Source organism: Alternaria triticimaculans (genome assembly GCF_023758025.1).
Source record: "Alternaria triticimaculans strain BMP 0046 chromosome Unknown scaffold_3, whole genome shotgun sequence".
NCBI classification, from domain to species: domain Eukaryota; kingdom Fungi; phylum Ascomycota; class Dothideomycetes; order Pleosporales; family Pleosporaceae; genus Alternaria; species Alternaria triticimaculans.
Genome location: NW_026055960.1, coordinates 1,509,050 through 1,524,872, shown reverse-complemented (window position 1 = coordinate 1,524,872; position 15,823 = coordinate 1,509,050). Strand labels below are relative to the sequence as shown.

The following is a 15,823-nucleotide window of genomic DNA, read 5'->3' as shown; positions in this document are numbered from 1 at the left end:
GCTGAATTGGTGTACACGTTCTCTTGCGCGAGTCGTTGGAGAGAGTACAAAAAGCAAGAGGGATGTGTGCGGGTGTCGTGACGTGGATGAACGTCAAAGTGCGAAGGGCGTTCTCGATCAATGGGAGCCCCGCGGTAGCTGACTACTTGGTATTAGCGACCGTAAACCCCAGGCCGCGTTTACGCCGAGCCTCACCCCACGTGCGGTTGGACTTGCAAACGACTGTTGCGTTCAACTTCGAGATCTTGAATGTAAAGGCAATTGTGAGTAACTGCTTGGACCGAGAACGCTGAACGTTGATGAAGCGATGAGTCTCTCATGACCGCTCTCACCGTCAGCACACAGGACTCCTTCTTACGACAGCTGAACACTGACTGTTTGTAATCAAGACGTTCAAATTGCCGACAGCCAATCGTGTTTGAGCGTCTTTGTCCGAGACTGGACCGGCGATCTGGGTGGATCCCAGATTTGAGAGACGGCACTTTCCATGCGGCATTTACATGCTATCTTCGGCAAGAAACAAGTAATCAATCCTCACTCGAGTCTGGCGAACAAGGTAAAAAATTCCTAGCCATAGTACAGGTGTATGCGACCGCAGGAGTACGTATGGCTGTCAACGAGATACAGTCTTGAATTGATCTTGAAGAATCCTTGGGGACAGCTTCATGTGTATCAACATTGGTAATACTATATGGTCATCTATGACGGACCAGCACCACGGTAGGTCTGGAGACTACCTAGGTAGGGGAACAATCATGATGTCTAGCCGCACAAGGGCCAAAGTCAAAGACACCAGATCGAAAATGTTCAAATTCAAGCGCTTCGAGGCGATTCGTGGCTTGAGAGCACATGTCTGTCGCTACGTGGTACCTCCAAGGCTGAGTGCGATGGCCAGGTGGGGAGGCCATGTCACGTGGTGTCCCACGTTCCTTCTCGACGCGTCGCGACTCCACTATCGATAACATCGTCCGATCAACAACGCCCAGCAACCCCTCCATGTAGACCAAAGGCGCATCGACGTGATGGCTACCGCCCCCGACTACAAGAACATCCCCCACTCCCACCGGTTGCCCGTAAACCACCGCGAAGTCCAGCGAACCTTCACCAAGCTCTCCCGCCAGTCCCTCGTATCGCTCGCGCTGCAATGGCTCAGCAAGAAGAACCGCGACTTCTGCAAGCCATACCTCCTCGGCGATCGGACACAGGAAGAGGATGAGGAGGAGATATACGAGCCGGCGCAAAGCTATGAGGTGCTCCAGGAGACGTACAAGCAGCTTGCCGCGCGCAAAGGTGGCAGGAGAGAGGTGCTCGACCGCATACTCGAGGGAGACTGGCGACACGGCATATCCATGTATCAGCTGGCAACGGCTGAGATCCAGTATCTCCTCGATCACCCAAATGCCTTGCGCTGGACGGCCAAGCGTCTTACCAAGATACCGAATGCGCGATCACCAGTAACGGACATGGAAGTCACAAACGATTCAGACCACCTCCCACGCTTCCAGGCGCAAACCTTCATGTCAAATCTCGCAAGAGAACTGACGCCGCTTATGAAGGCGCATTACCTGATGACACGGATAAAAACATCGCCCATGACCATACTACGCGTCTACATACACGATTCGCCCTACAGCAACGAGGCATCGCTGACCGTAGAGTCTAGTAGCACAGACAGTGCGAAAGCCGTATTCTTCGTCTGGCCAAATGGCTCGCCTTTTGTATATTCGTCGCTAGCAACGCTCACCGGCCAGGTCGTCGGAGATGAGGGGCGGCATCTGAGGGACATCGTGCAACAAGCAATACCGAAAGCCTTCTCGAGACCTTCTGCGCGTTACCAGTTGACAAGCACAAACTTTACTACCAAGTCACTTGATGCGCTGCTCACGTACCGCGGTCCCGGCAAGAGCAATGCAGCAGCAGGTGGTTGGAGCATCTTTCAGGATCATAGTTTCAGCCAGAATGCACTAGATTTCATTACCACACAAAAAGGCGACGGACAAGAGAAGAGTGCAGGCGAAAAGGGCAGTGCCGCCGGTGGACCCAAGACTGGGCCAGGCAGGCCTAAGCGAACACTGGATGGCAAAGAGTCTTCAGAGGCCAAACGTAGAAAGGAGATAGCTGCTGGCCGCTTCGGTAGCTCGGCACAGCCCGACGATGGTCAAGGCCTCGAACGAGTCGAAGTTCGCATTGATGACCCATTTCCGTCTCCCGTCAATGGCAGCACTGCGACGCAAGTAGACGGTGATACATCGAACCTCGATACCCAAAGTTCCCACCAGGCACGACGGGGCCGTCCTTCTCTTCTCGATCGAACCGCGGAAGATCTTGAGGAAATACAAAGCGAAGAAGGCTGGGTACCGAATGTGCGGGTCACTTTCCAAGGAACGCATGTTTTCGCTGGCATCAGACAACTGGTTGAAGAGGGTATTGTGGATGGGGAGAAAATGCCAGGTTGGATGACTGGCGAAGCAGGTGTCACAATAGGCTCGGTCAAGGACGGGCGCATTCGGAGCAAGGGAGGTGTCCCAGGTGTATGAACTGGTGCTTGAATTACAATGCGCGGCGCTGGCAGGTGTTTCTGATATCCATATACCCATTACGATGATGCGGCGTATGGCGTTGTTCTTACACTACGACACAACTTATGATATTGTGCTTCTGTAGAGAAAGCTTGGCTTCGAATGTTAACTTTCAAGAATCGAAGCTGCGTTTCGGCTTGCAAGCGAACCTATTTCCAGTCAGATGCAGCTTCCTACTCTTGTTACTCTATGCTCAGGATTCTTTAGCGCCTCATGGTCCTTCCAAGTCCACAAAGTAGCTTTAGCTGCAAGCTCTTTCCTTGTCTCCTTCTGCACGTCATCCTCCATGCGTCCCGACGCGCGTCCGAACCTGAGATCAACCACGGAGAGCACATCCTCGGCCACTGCTCGAGACGTGCCCAATGTTCCGGGGCTGCTTATCGAAAACTGATTCTTCGCTCGAGGTACATCAGCGCTCAGCCCTTGCATTCATTGACATTCGTCGATGTCATCTGTCACCGAAGACGACAGCTTCTTTTTGGCTACGGCGTGGAAAACCGGCAACGTATTCAATTCCTGACGAATCTATTGAGCATTCAAATCACCTAGTGTCCACTTTGAGGGCCCTTCAACGTCGTGTGGCTTGACCGACTCTTGCGGCTCAACTCTTCAGGCCGCAAGGCCGAGACTAAGGTTGTTAAATTCTCCACGAGCCACAGCTCACAAGCCACAGCTAGATCTCTAAGTGGCTAGCCGGAAAGATCGGAGTCTCGCCCAGCCGTGGCTAGTGATAACGATGTCATGCTGCAGGAGCATGCATTCGCGGCCTTGCATAATGTGTTGCTACTGAACCGGGGATTGGGTGTGGCTTGCTGTGGCTAGAGCACGGTCTCTTTGCGTGCCGATACAGCCGTAAGGCTGACCGTTACGCGCAAGGGTTAGAGGTCATGTGTTCTCGTATTAGGCGTACGATAGCGTTTAACCGAACGAGACTGAGAACACTGCAGGATAAAGTGGGTTATTAGCGTTGGATGAAGCTTATGGTTGGGCCAAGATAGACGTTTGTGCCGAGCCGACTTCCCCTACGTCGAGCCTGTGACTCCACCTAAGAGGCTTGGGAGCGGGAATAAGTCTTGACTGCATTTTGAGGTGAAGGACGTAGTCTTGGCGTGCTCTGAGAGAAAGCATATATACTCGAGTAATACCCCTAGCATACACTGCCACAATCGATGGTAGTACCACCTACGAGCATCAGTTCCAAACCAATAGCCTCAACATCAAAGTCAGACAAGATTCGAGACTATCAAACACACTCCACTATCAACCAAGACCCCAACGTCATCACTTTTACCACTCAGTCCCCGACCATCCTGCCGATGACTGACTACAACAACCAACGCATCGACGCACAAGACTTGACTTCAAGGCTTGCCTCGTTCGAAAACAAATCCAACAACAACAACTCCATCACCAAAACCAATGGAGATACCGCCTCCGATTCAGTTCTGTCCCAGCGACGTCCCCGATCCACCTCTATTGACAGCGGCGTCATGCCCCGTTTTACCAAATCAGCAACAACGTCCACAACGGGCACCAACGACTCTCAGTACTCGCAGTACTCTGGTCTCCGCGTCATGCATGCTGAGCCCAGCTCCAAGACGCACGCTGAAAGTGTCGGCGTCGCGCCAGGCGAGTTCAGCAAGCCGCGCGTTCACAAGCGCAGCCGCAGGAACACCCAAAGCAGCGTTGGCAGCGGCAGGAGTGCGAAGAGCGAGGAAGCTAAGGAGTTCAAGTACTATGGCCGACACAGCAACCAGTGGCTCTTCAATGACTTTAGCGTCACTGACGCTGTTTCCAAGGGCTTCAAGAGGGTCTTCAGCAACAATGGTAGCAAGGACTGGTACGAGGACAGGAACCGTTAGATGTGGCATTCAGAGAGATGCTACTTCGAGCAAAGGGACTGGACACTCATTTCATCGTGCTGAGGGAAGTCAAGAGGTGTGTTTGGAGGGGGAGACATATATCGTACACCAATACAATCACTTACATCATCACCATCATTCACTCTTGTCCGCGTGTAGTTTGCTAACAGAAGGACTCTTCCATAGCCATGTTCCCACCAACTAAAGTAATGATTGCAATCCCATACGCAGTCGATGATGCACAAGTACACAAGAAAGACCCACAAGAATCTTTTCGAAGAAACAGTATTGTGAAACACATATGTGTAAAGGCCATGTCATCAACACAATGAGGTAGAGAATTGTAGAATGCATCGTTACACCAGAATTCATAATAGTCATAAGGCGATCCAATTACACTAAACCAGAGACGATCTCGTGAGATCAGGTATCATTCGCAAAGAAACGCCACCGCTATGGAGAAAAGGCTCATGTCATACCCTCAGAACGCCGATACACCAGAAAAAACGCCTCCATGTCTACATTGCACTCTGCACTTATCCCTAAAGCATCATACTTTTCCGTCGACTAGCGGCGCGTTCGGCTCTCAGCGTGCTCGTCTCCCTCTCTCTGTCCCGTACTTTTGCGTCCTCCACACCATCGACCTTCGTCCCGAGGTCGTTCGTGCTAGCACTGGCTGGTAAAGCTCCTATAGTTGAAGGCTTCTTTTCTTTCACTGCCGTTCGAGCACTCGACGTACTCCTAACAATACCATTAGTACTATTGCTCCTCGCTAAGTTCGTAGTACTGCTACTTTTCACGTTTCCGCTGCCAGTGCGCTTATGCAAAGAAGGGAGCGCGCCCTCAGTCTTCTCCCTTTCGGGCCTGCGCTCGTCCGACACCGTTGACGAGGAAGATGTAGGCATAGCGGAGTGTCGCCGTGCGCTTCTCGCTGTTTTGGCAAGTTCGTTGACGCGGGCACGTGGGTTGGACCCAGTGTCAGCAGGTGACGAGTCCGTGAAGTCGAATACAGCCAAAGTGTCCTTCTCTGGTGGTGCTTGTCTCACAGCTATCGTATCTTTGCTGGAGAGGGCAAGATCTGCAGATTTGGCGGTGAGAGGCTCCGACACTGGTCCTGCAGTTGAAGTAGCCACTCTTCTCTTAGCAGTGCTAGTCTCGGTAATGAGCGCGGATATGGCTTTCGAGGTCGTTGATCGTTCTTCTGGCTCAGCCATTGACGCGGGCGATGCTTTGGAATCTTGGTTCCGGTCAAGCTTCTGTCTCAACGGGCTTCCAGCTTCAGCTTCTTCCTCAACCCTCGGTTGAGTGACTGCCGATACCGGCTTCCACGCGATTTCGCCATCGGCGTCCCGTTTGACCAATGTAGAAGGTACATTCTGAGTATCTACACTGGCCCTGCGATCGATCACCGCGTCGACCAGCTTGGCGTCTGGACGCCGCATCTTCACATTGAGACTGGGCTCTTTGTAACTGACTTGGGGACGGGCTCGTCTACCCGGTCGTCCGGCTTGACCGGTCTGATCTACTGAGTTGAGATCCCCTGGTGGTGGTGTATCCTTGTTGTCTGGTCGTTGTGTCGACGGCTCTGTAGATGGTGGAGAGAAGGTCTCTTCCACGGCGGGTGTTTTCGGGGGTAGAGAGTCAAGCACAATCTCAGCAGTAGGCACAGGTTCAGGCATTGGTAGAAGCGGAAGTTCTGACGTCGTGTTGCGCGTGATGTTCAATCGAGGGCGGCTGCGAGCCTTAGGTGCTGGCTTGTCTGGCTTGTCTGGTTTGTCTTGACCTGAAGAGCGTTGCTTCTTTGGCGACAAGACTGGATCGGTATTGACGGGTTCTACCAAGTCAGATTTGTGTACACTATTGCTTTGGGGGTACTTACTAGCTGAAAGGACGGGAGGGCGTTCTAGTGCAGAGGGTCTAGAGTCATCATTTGACGCCTCCACGTCCGAAGCACCTGGGGCATTCCGGCGGCTGAACCTGAAAGCATCACTCTTGGCTTGGTTCACTTCCTCATCCTCTTGAACGCTGAACTTCCGCTTGGCCCCGGTGCGCAGAGGCTTCGCGACTGGCTCTTCAGACTCTTCCGGTGATTCGAAGAGAGATACACGACGTATATTGAGCTTGGGCCCGCTCTCGCGTCGCTTCTTACGCGTCTCGAGGTTCACCGATAGTGCAGGTTCACCGTCGTCTGCAGCTTCTTCTCGCTGTTCTTCTATCGCGGGGCTGGGGTCGAAACCGATGGGGTCTTCGTCTTCGAATCGGGCAACTGGCGGAGGGCCAATGTCTGGGGATTTACTGTCTGGGTCTTCTAAGGTCTGCTGAAGCTCATCCGCACTACAAAAAGTTAGCTTCATGCGCGTCTGTACGTGTCACTGCTTGGAACGCGATCCAGACGTACCCCATTGTCCTGCGAGGATAGTATTTGTCTTCCGTGATAGTAGGGAGCATGGCGTTCTCAACCTCCTGTAGACCCAGTCCACTCCTCCATTGCCGCTCTTCTCCGCTCTTCCTCTTCGCAGTCATCTGGCTTTTCCGTCTTCCTCTGTCTTTCCCACCCCCACTTCTTGTGTGCGATAGGCCAGCTACCAGGCTGCTGAGCTCTGATAGCTTGGCTTCAAGCTGTGTTTTGACAACATCAAATTGGTCGAGTGCCGGACGCGACTCAATCGTGTTGTGGAGATTCAAGACTTGCTCGCGCAATGCCAAATTCTCGGCAAGAAGTCGCGAACAGTCAGTTTCGAGGCTGCGGATGCGGATAGATTGGATCGAATTCGTCTTTGCGAGTTCGCGGTTTTGCCTCAGAAAGCGTCGTTTGAGGGCTTCGATGGATTCCGCCGACGGCTGGGGTGCAATCGGCGGCTCGTTGAGACGCGCCATATGCGCAGATAGGTATGTCGAGATTAATTATAGTGTTGTAGACGGTCGCGCAGTTGTCGTGGCGTTGCTACTCTAGGGCGTCGGTAGGTGTTCCTTCTGTGTTCGTCATTGCATGTTTACATAGCAACAAAGCTAAGTTCAGACGGGTTAGCGCCAAGGGCGCGTCCACGTGACGAGAGGGGCACGAACGCGTTCACCAATGCAGCAGGGCAGCATTTGATGTGGTAATAGCCTACGTATCTCACCAGACGAGAAAAACGCAAAAGCTCGACACAGCAGCCTTCACGTGTTCCCCGGGGCAGACTTTCCTCCTGTTGGCGCATTTACACATCCAAAAACACTTCCCTACTATTTCCGACCTCGACTTCGTCAACCACAATCAGGACCACGTCAACTAAAGTTAACCTATTAAGAAACATGTCAAACTTCACACGGCCGCTGCCCTCACATCTCCGCAACCAGTCAATGGGCGGGTCCCAGCAACAATCACCCGTGTTGCTTGCGCGCATTGCAGAAAAGAAAGCCGAATTAGCCAACTTGAAGGACCTCCAAGCGTTAAGCGGAGGACTTGCAGACCAGATGCAGATGCTCGCTGATAAGCTATCGACATTGTCAGATGGAACAGAAGGTATGTCAGGCGTCGCACGCAGAAAGCTGGATCGACAGATCTCGCAGCCGGCACAACAGGAACATCATACTAACGTTGCGGTTGATCAGCGGTCGCAGCAGTGCTATCAAACTGGCATAATGTGCTAAGAGCTATAAACATGGCGTCAAGTATGTTCTCCATTCTCACAAATCCAGCAAACACTAATTCGAAAAAGCAAAACTTCCAAAACCGAAAGACGAGGATGAGACAGAAAAGAAGGCAGAAGATGGGCCACCATTGCCCCAGACGCTTGTCCGCATTCCTACACAACACGCTCCTGCGGTGATAGAACAGGCGAATGCAGCCACTGCAGACGACTGAGCGGTCCTGACACGTGGAGTGACACCTGATTGAGTTTTCGCGCTGCTGGAAACTCTACGAGTAAGGGCGGACGACAAGGGCGATAATCGACGCGTGATCGACTAAACGTGCATGTCTTCGTACTTTGATCCGCAAGACATTGCAAGCAAAGATGTCTCGCTAGGAGAGCTGCACGCAGCCGAGCCCAACGTCTGCTGCGATTGGTTTCACAACTGCAGAACAGCGTGTACACGGAAGAACGGTGAAGACTGCACCAATCGGAGACAAGAAGGATGAGAAGACGTCTAGTAGGAATTGAGGTTCCCAGCCTCGCATGTGCAATTCTAATGCTACAAGATAATGCTTATCTGCATCTAATGTCTCACGTCCAGCCACAAAAGGCGACGTTTTGCGGACTATCCAAGTCCTTTCCCAGCGCTATGCAATGACGCAGTCCAAATCATGATGTGCCTCATGGACACCCGTAACTCCAAGCAATGAAAATCGTTTCCAAGTCGTACTGACCAACCCCCAGTAGACACTGAGAGTTTACCAGCTAGAGCGCAGCTTACTTCTTCTGCTTCGGCATCTTCTCGTAGGCATTTGGGCTTGGCTTCCTCCGTTGGCGCTTGTGCTTTTGCGGGGTACTCGATCCCTCGCCGTGATCGTGGACGTCCTCACAATCGTCGTGGGCATGTTGATGTGGCCGTCTGCCGCGCGCTCCACCCATGCGCCCAGCAGGCCTTGCGGTGCTGTTGTCGGGCTCGGAGTCGGAATCTGAGTCTGACGATGAGTCTGAGGAGTCGTCGTCAGAAGACTCGTCAGCGGCGCGGGGTTTGTGGTAGATGCAGCAAACTTCAAGTTTGTTAGTCCCTGCCATGATAGCATTGCGCGAACTGGATTGTCGTACCTTTGGAAGATTTCTTGCCCATGCCTTCGTTGTCGACGACGTCTTCGGCCCATTGAATGTGTCGGCGTTCTGATGGCTCTGCGCGTAGACGAAGCACACCGGAAGGTGCTGACAGACGCAATACGGGCTGAGGTCGAACCTCCATCGTTCGGCTTCCAGAGTTTGGTGTGGCACTCCTAGGAGATAGCGTGTGCGGGGCGGCCATGTTGGTGAAGTGCGACATGTTGCTGGTGCGGCTTGTGTAGGGAGATCGGACCCTTAAGAAGTTGGGGTGGCAGTGGGGCGTAGCTACGCAGCGCAGGGACCAAAGGGAATCGCGAGCTGCAGGGCTGGGGATGAGCCCTTATCGAGATCCAACGTCAGAGCTTGGGCGGAGTGGTGGTTAATGTAATCAAAGAAAGTAGCAAGAGGGTGTGAAGGGTGAGCAGCGAGTCGGTAACAGGTCAATGTCGTGTTGCATGTACGTCTTCGTTGTTCGATGGTGATTTGTCTCGTGAGAGGAGAATGGCCAATGCGTCATAGTCAATCGGTACTTCCTCGGTGAAACCCATTCCTAGCCAGCCACGTTCTGTCCCCACGATCGCTTCTGTCGGCTTCCATCGCTAATGCTGTATGGCCACACACCTGCAAGCCCGCGTCGTGCGGCGTGACCCAGGTCACGCTGCATATATACTGCTGCGCGGCTCGCTGTGCCAAATTTTCTTTTTCGTCATGAGGGACTATCCACTACCCGTCCGCGGACATCATCGTCGGTGCTAGCAAGAGCATGCGGTTTGACTCGCGAGGAAGCCCACCTCTTTCGAACATCCGGCAGTTGTGTATACCACATCCATGAGCCTGCACAGATCAGTTGTTACGTTGGAGCTCCTTCTGACGGCTTTAAAGGTACTGCGAACACGATCTTATCCTTCGTGTACGGATGAGCAGGAAGTAATTGCGTTGCACTTCGCGAGACGGAGTTTGCCCGTGTAATCAACGCCACAAAGCTATTGCATCACCAAAGCATGCATAACATCAGCTCGAGGATACATGCTAAGGTGTTACAGTCATGACATACTAGAAACCCGGATGCAACCGAATTGGCTTTCGCTATATCTTCAAACAGAGTCGCTCCCAATATCCAGCGGATATTGGTTCACTTTCCAAGCATCTCACGACTTCTACACAGACGCTATACAATCGATCACAGTCCCCGCTGGACTTCTGCCGAACATGGGCGCCTACGACATGACCCAATCAAAGTTTCGACAAAGAAGAGAATGTCCGGCAGCGTATGAAGCCGATATATCCCCTTCCAAGCGCACAATACCAACGCCACCGACTTCTACTCATTAAATCAAAAACGGCGTGACAACATGAACATGTACGCCGTCGGGAATGATGACATCTTGGCTCTTAAACGAGCCCGTCATTAAAGCGTGCAAAAATTATTCTCTGGTATTCCAATCATTCCGTACCATATAGGGTCTCACGCCTCCCGGTTTGGATCTTTCGAGCAAGCGCGTGATTATCGAATCGATCGAAGGCTTCTTTCACAGGCAAACGTCTTTCATTGAATCAATCCTTGCATGGATCTCAGAAGGCATACGGCCGAATCAATCGAGTAAAAACTCAACCTGGTATCCCCAGATCCATTGGGATTGTGTGAACCCGACCTCTGTCTACATTAGTCTGCAGAAGATCCCATGACATCGCGTTTTGGGGATCACTGGAAGCTGGCCCACCGGCACTGGTTGCATTTCGAGGTGCCGGTGTACGTCCGTTTGTTTCGAACCGCAATGGGCATGGAACTCCCAACGACAGTAGTTGTTGATCGTCCATATGCCCAAAAGTCGGAAAACAAGCGATGTATACTTTAAGAGCTGATTTACAGACGTTACGATCCAGCTCATGTCGAGACCGTCAAGAAAGTCCAGCTCCCAGATTGTCACATAGCATCTGCATTTGTATGTGGGAGACCGGGAAAGGAAACTAGCAAGACTCGAATCTACTACCATCAAAACAGGACGCACATGAAGAACGAGATATTCCACCAGGAATACGTAGATCCCAAAACGCATGGAAAGGTGAAGGTCGCCCGCCACGAAGTCTAAGTTGTGACACTTGTCGTACAACCCACTTTCTGGCGCTTAGGGTTACAGTTCACACCACTGTCGATCGAATCATGATTCAAGATTCGCAAAGAGTCGTTCTCAATGCGTGCGTGCGCGACGAGGATATACCCTTTCACTAACAAGTAGACTCAAAACTGAAAGTTAACGATGAATTACTCAAGCGCACTGTCGTCCAACATGACATCACATGGAGTAATCTCCCGACAACAAAGCCGTACACGCGAGGCTGTAGTAAAGGCCTAGACATTATGCCGGTAACCATGCGCTCATCAAACACCAGAAGCCGATTTTGATGGCGATTCCGATGGCGAAAGACGGGTAATCTCCCTAGTGATGAAGGGGTCTCGTAGGGCGAGGCTCGTGGCGGTGAGGCAGATTTGGCCGTTCCTTCGTGCCTCAACAGTCGTCGTACAAAAAGCGATGCACGACTGCAACCCCATTCTGCGCATTCAATGCCTATGAGTTTCACAAAGCTGCGAAGAGTTTCACATGTCAAAAGGGGAGCAGAACAAATATGACGGGTGAAGGGCACAATCTCGATAAATGACGGTTGTTAAGCGGAAGCGGGCTCGGGGGAGCCTGCATGCAGAACGCAAGGCCGTCGCAGGTCGTGCACAACCAACGCTCGGCCGCTGCGGGATCGGGAAATGAAGACAGCGTGGAGCGGGTTTGTTCTGGACCAGTTTGAGCTCCACAGCATCGGAAAGGGGGAGGATTGTGTTTTTGCGGGTCCTGGGCGACCAGAGGACGAGAGTGGCTATGCAGCGAAAAAAGATCGCTGAGCTGTTGTGCTTCGGGGAACGTAGCACGATACTGCAGCGTGGAGATACGGGCGTTCGCGTGTACATAGTATGGTTCAGGGGCCCAGGGCGCTTCTGAGCGGTCGTATGGTCTGGAGCTCACAACGGGAGCCCTGGTCGACAATCTGTTGTTGAAGAAGAACCGACGAATGACGGAAGTTCACGAAAGGGTTCCTGCAGTAGCGACGCCCAATACGGCTAGCGGGTCCGCACGGGCGCGATCCAAAATAAACGGTGCGGCCTAGCTGCCTCCTGAAGCTGCAGGCCAGTAGGGGTTTCGGGTGCAGCTGACGGGTGGATGTGCAGCTGGGAAAATACGACGATAGCTCTATCGATTGCGTGCAGAGAGACACGATAGCAGTGAAGACGTCGGGACGCAGCGGGCGGTGGGCGAGGGCGTGAATGCAATCAGCGGGCCGGCTCAAGGTCAAACGTGTGGCTGCGCCTAGGGACGAACGCGGGCCCTTCACTCTCTGCTTCGGCGTAACAGGCCTGACCCGTGCAAGGCTTGAGACAGCCGCCCAATCAGGAGGCCTGTCAGCCAGAACCGGAGATCAGGCTCCTGTGCGGCGCCTCATCTACCCTTCGCGCCCATCCGTCTTCTTTCCTTCAACTCACCTCTCCGTGGGCCTGTCGCTCTTTTTGCAACCACCACCAGCACCCTTCGCAGCTCTATCGTATCTTACCCCAGTCATTCTTTTTTGGGCCGAAGTTTGTTTGCTTGTGTTGCTGTCACCTTGGCTATTGCCGTCCACTCACTCCTCGACTACCCCGGAACGAGTTTCGCATATACTATTCTGCCAGCTAGCTGTCACGACTGAGTTACGACTTCACGTTGTTAATACCTGCATCGTAGCGTCACGTCGACAATACCAAGGACGAGCTTCCCCGGATCCATTACTAGCTCTATCGACTGCGACCTCACATGCGACATCGGTCTTAGAGCCATGCCGCACTCACATCACCAACACATGCACCATGTGCACCGCGACATCCACGTTGGCTCTCCCAGCAGTGCAAGCCAGACGATCCAACTAGCTGAACGAGCCTCACGTGTACTGGTGGCCCGCGCCAGTGCAACATGTACCAACGACAGCGATCCTGGCTGCACCAAGCCAACCCAAGTACCAACCATTGCTATCGCACTGGCTATCATGTGAGTTGGCTGTCTGTTCAGCTGTGAATGCGCTAATGGCATGTAGTGTACCTGTCGTCGGTGTCACAATCGTCCTATTCTTTTTACATCGCAGGAACAAGAGGAAGCTCGCAGAAGAAGACTCCAAAGACAAGTACAAGTCGCACGACTGGGGCATGGAGGGTGTCGCCAAGGCCGGCAAGAAGGGAGGTCCTGAGATGAGCGTGTCAGAGAAGGAAATCCCTGGAGGCCACGACCGAGGTCTCTCGATCGAGACTGGAAGCCCGTACATCCTGCCCGTCGGCCTGCATGGCTCCCGGGAGTCGTTCCACTCGTTATCGCGTTCGCAACACGATCCTCACGACCCCTACGGCCCCGTAGCCTATCTGAAGGACGACCAGAGCATCCGCAGCGCAAGCCGCGGCCCCTATGGAAACGACGCCAGATCTATGTACACCACTTCAAGCGCAGGAACAAGGAAGGAAGGTCTTCAGGCTGGCCTTCTTCAGAATGCACAGAGGATGTCGACGTCGCACCCCATTCGCGGAGAGTCTCTGTCCCCTGACAGTTCGCGCTCCCCAGACAGCAAGTTCCCTGAGGCGGGTATTCCTCTCAGTCCTTTGAACCCACGGTTTGAAGAAAAGTCGTCTCCCATCTCGCCTCCGTCAGCCACCTCGCCTTCAGATGAGCCCACCACCCAATACGCCGCCTTCAAGCCCACCGATGTTCCCACCATCTCCATTCCTGAGCCTGGTGTCACCGAGAAGCAAGTCAGCAAGTCACCCGTCCAGACCACCAACGACATCCCCACATTGCCACGCGTTAAGTCCCAAGCTGTTGTGTTAGAGAACACCAACACGCACAGCATCATCAGCACTTCGAGCTACGGCGATGGTTTCCAGATCACACCGCCGTCTCCCAAGGAAAGCGAGGGACCCAAGATTGTTGCACCTAAGCCTCGCTACTCGACTGGTCCCCAGAACGTTGGTCTTGGAGTCGACGATTTCGCCCCCAGCTCTAACCGTCTGTCCATGAGCCTCCGTCCCATGCCTTCCGATGACCCTCAGGAGAACCCCGAGGAGCGCGCCAACCGTATCCGATCTTTCTACAAGGAATACTTTGACGACTCGAAGCCTGAGCCTGCTGGCGGCCACCAATACACCGATTACGTTGAAGACTACGGCTCGGAGTACCAAGACGGCACTGTCTTCGACCCTCGCACCGGTGCCTTCGTTGTCGCTCAGCCGAACGCCCCGTTCGCTGAGCCCATCACTCGTCGTGCCATGACTCCTCCCCCGCGTGCTCCTCCCCGGTTCCGAAGCAACACTGCCACTGGTCCTCGTGGCCCGCACATGTCAAACGGCTCCATGGCTTCCTCACAATATCCACCTCCGCGTGGCATGTCTTCAATGAGCGGACGCTTGCCTCCGCCAATGAAGAAGCCGCTGCCTCCTCCATCCGCTTTGTCCTCCCTCCCAACACCCGCTAAGCTTACCGAGAGCTCCATGGTTTTCGACGCCGCCGACTTTGCACCGCCAGTCTCGTTCCGCGAGAGGCAAAACGGCGTACGACCTGACAGCCCTCTTGGAACTCCCAGGCCATACAGCCCGGCCGTACGACCACACACACCCCTCGTCGGATCCTACGACGAACTGCCAGCGCTACCCAGTCCCTACTTGATGCGCAAGTCTGGTACCTTCACTGCGCTCGATTTCGCACCACCTGCTCGTATACGTGACCCTGCCGGTGGCGGTGCCTCAGATGCTGGCTCAATCCGATCAAATCACTCTGGCATCTCGGCAGTTGGCCGATTTGCTGTTCGCAGCGGAGCCAACCGTGTCAGCAGGATACCAAGGGACGTTCTGGGTACCAAGGATGACTTCATGGTGCAATTAAAACCCAGGATGAACATGGTAGAGGGCGCCTAAACTAGTCGCGACTTCTTCAGCACACATCTTTGACGACAGACATCCTGCTCGCTGGCTGAGCTTTCCGCACACTCGACCGAACATTAAAAGCTCATTATGTCAACTTGTTCTCTATACACTGCTTTTTAGCGGCCTTGATGATTTCCTTGGTATCGTGGCATAGACACAGCGCGCGTTGGCTACTCTCCATCTTCACATCACAGCAACAACCTGTACAGACGGTCCGTCTAGTACACTTTCCTATTTTTCTCCATCGCGGTTGTGCAACGAATGACCGGCAGATTACTCGTTTCTAGGGCGGTTTAGCGATGGGCTGGCGTTTACCAATGTCTAATTTTTATTCTTCTGCGTTGCTGCGACATGGCGAAGTTGAGATGTGGAGGGCAGCTTGGTGGTTTGGAGACCGTGGAGGCTTGAGTGATTGTGGAACATCTAGCAGAGCACATAGAGGAATGGAAAGAGAAAACATTACTTCAAGCGCATTCAACTGGCCACGCGTGATGTTGTGCATCAGACGTAACTAGTGATGCTAGCCGCCCGAACACGAGTTTGTCTAGTAAGGAGCCTCAACGTCGAGCCATGCAATAGTGTGGATTCGCGATGCCCCCTCTGCTGTCTGGCCGCGCAGATCCGAAGCCTAGCGCAATTTCGCATCCTTCCGCATCCGCC

The 15,823-nt window shown here is 53.3% G+C and overlaps 6 protein-coding genes across 6 annotated transcripts; 4 read left to right on the top strand and 2 right to left on the bottom strand.

Annotated features, from left to right (window-relative positions):
* Positions 1–1,022: 1,022 nt before the first annotated feature.
* J4E78_003201 (uncharacterized protein) lies at positions 1,023–2,537 on the top strand (the record flags this gene model as incomplete). Its single annotated transcript, XM_049363841.1, has 1 exon — positions 1,023–2,537. The coding sequence occupies one exon, from the start codon at positions 1,023–1,025 to the stop codon at positions 2,535–2,537; it is 1,515 nt and encodes a 504-aa protein (XP_049224506.1).
* Positions 2,538–3,748: 1,211 nt separating this feature from the next.
* Positions 3,749–4,441, top strand: J4E78_003200 (uncharacterized protein; the record flags this gene model as incomplete). Its single annotated transcript, XM_049363840.1, has 1 exon — positions 3,749–4,441. The coding sequence occupies one exon, from the start codon at positions 3,749–3,751 to the stop codon at positions 4,439–4,441; it is 693 nt and encodes a 230-aa protein (XP_049224505.1).
* Positions 4,442–4,983: 542 nt separating this feature from the next.
* Positions 4,984–7,318, bottom strand: J4E78_003199 (uncharacterized protein; the record flags this gene model as incomplete). The annotated part of the gene is made up of 3 exons (XM_049363839.1): positions 4,984–6,275; positions 6,321–6,775; positions 6,840–7,318. The coding sequence occupies 3 exons, from the start codon at positions 7,316–7,318 to the stop codon at positions 4,984–4,986; spliced, it is 2,226 nt and encodes a 741-aa protein (XP_049224504.1).
* A 417-nt stretch (positions 7,319–7,735) lies between these two features.
* On the top strand, positions 7,736–8,288 carry J4E78_003198 (uncharacterized protein; the record flags this gene model as incomplete). The annotated part of the gene is made up of 3 exons (XM_049363838.1): positions 7,736–7,946; positions 8,036–8,095; positions 8,143–8,288. 3 exons carry the CDS (start codon positions 7,736–7,738, stop codon positions 8,286–8,288), a joined length of 417 nt encoding a protein of 138 aa, XP_049224503.1.
* Positions 8,289–8,835: 547 nt separating this feature from the next.
* On the bottom strand, positions 8,836–9,400 carry J4E78_003197 (uncharacterized protein; the record flags this gene model as incomplete). Its single annotated transcript, XM_049363837.1, has 2 exons — positions 8,836–9,122; positions 9,178–9,400. 2 exons carry the CDS (start codon positions 9,398–9,400, stop codon positions 8,836–8,838), a joined length of 510 nt encoding a protein of 169 aa, XP_049224502.1.
* A 3,638-nt stretch (positions 9,401–13,038) lies between these two features.
* On the top strand, positions 13,039–15,154 carry J4E78_003196 (uncharacterized protein; the record flags this gene model as incomplete). Its single annotated transcript, XM_049363836.1, has 2 exons — positions 13,039–13,247; positions 13,294–15,154. The coding sequence occupies 2 exons, from the start codon at positions 13,039–13,041 to the stop codon at positions 15,152–15,154; spliced, it is 2,070 nt and encodes a 689-aa protein (XP_049224501.1).
* Positions 15,155–15,823: the final 669 nt, after the last annotated feature.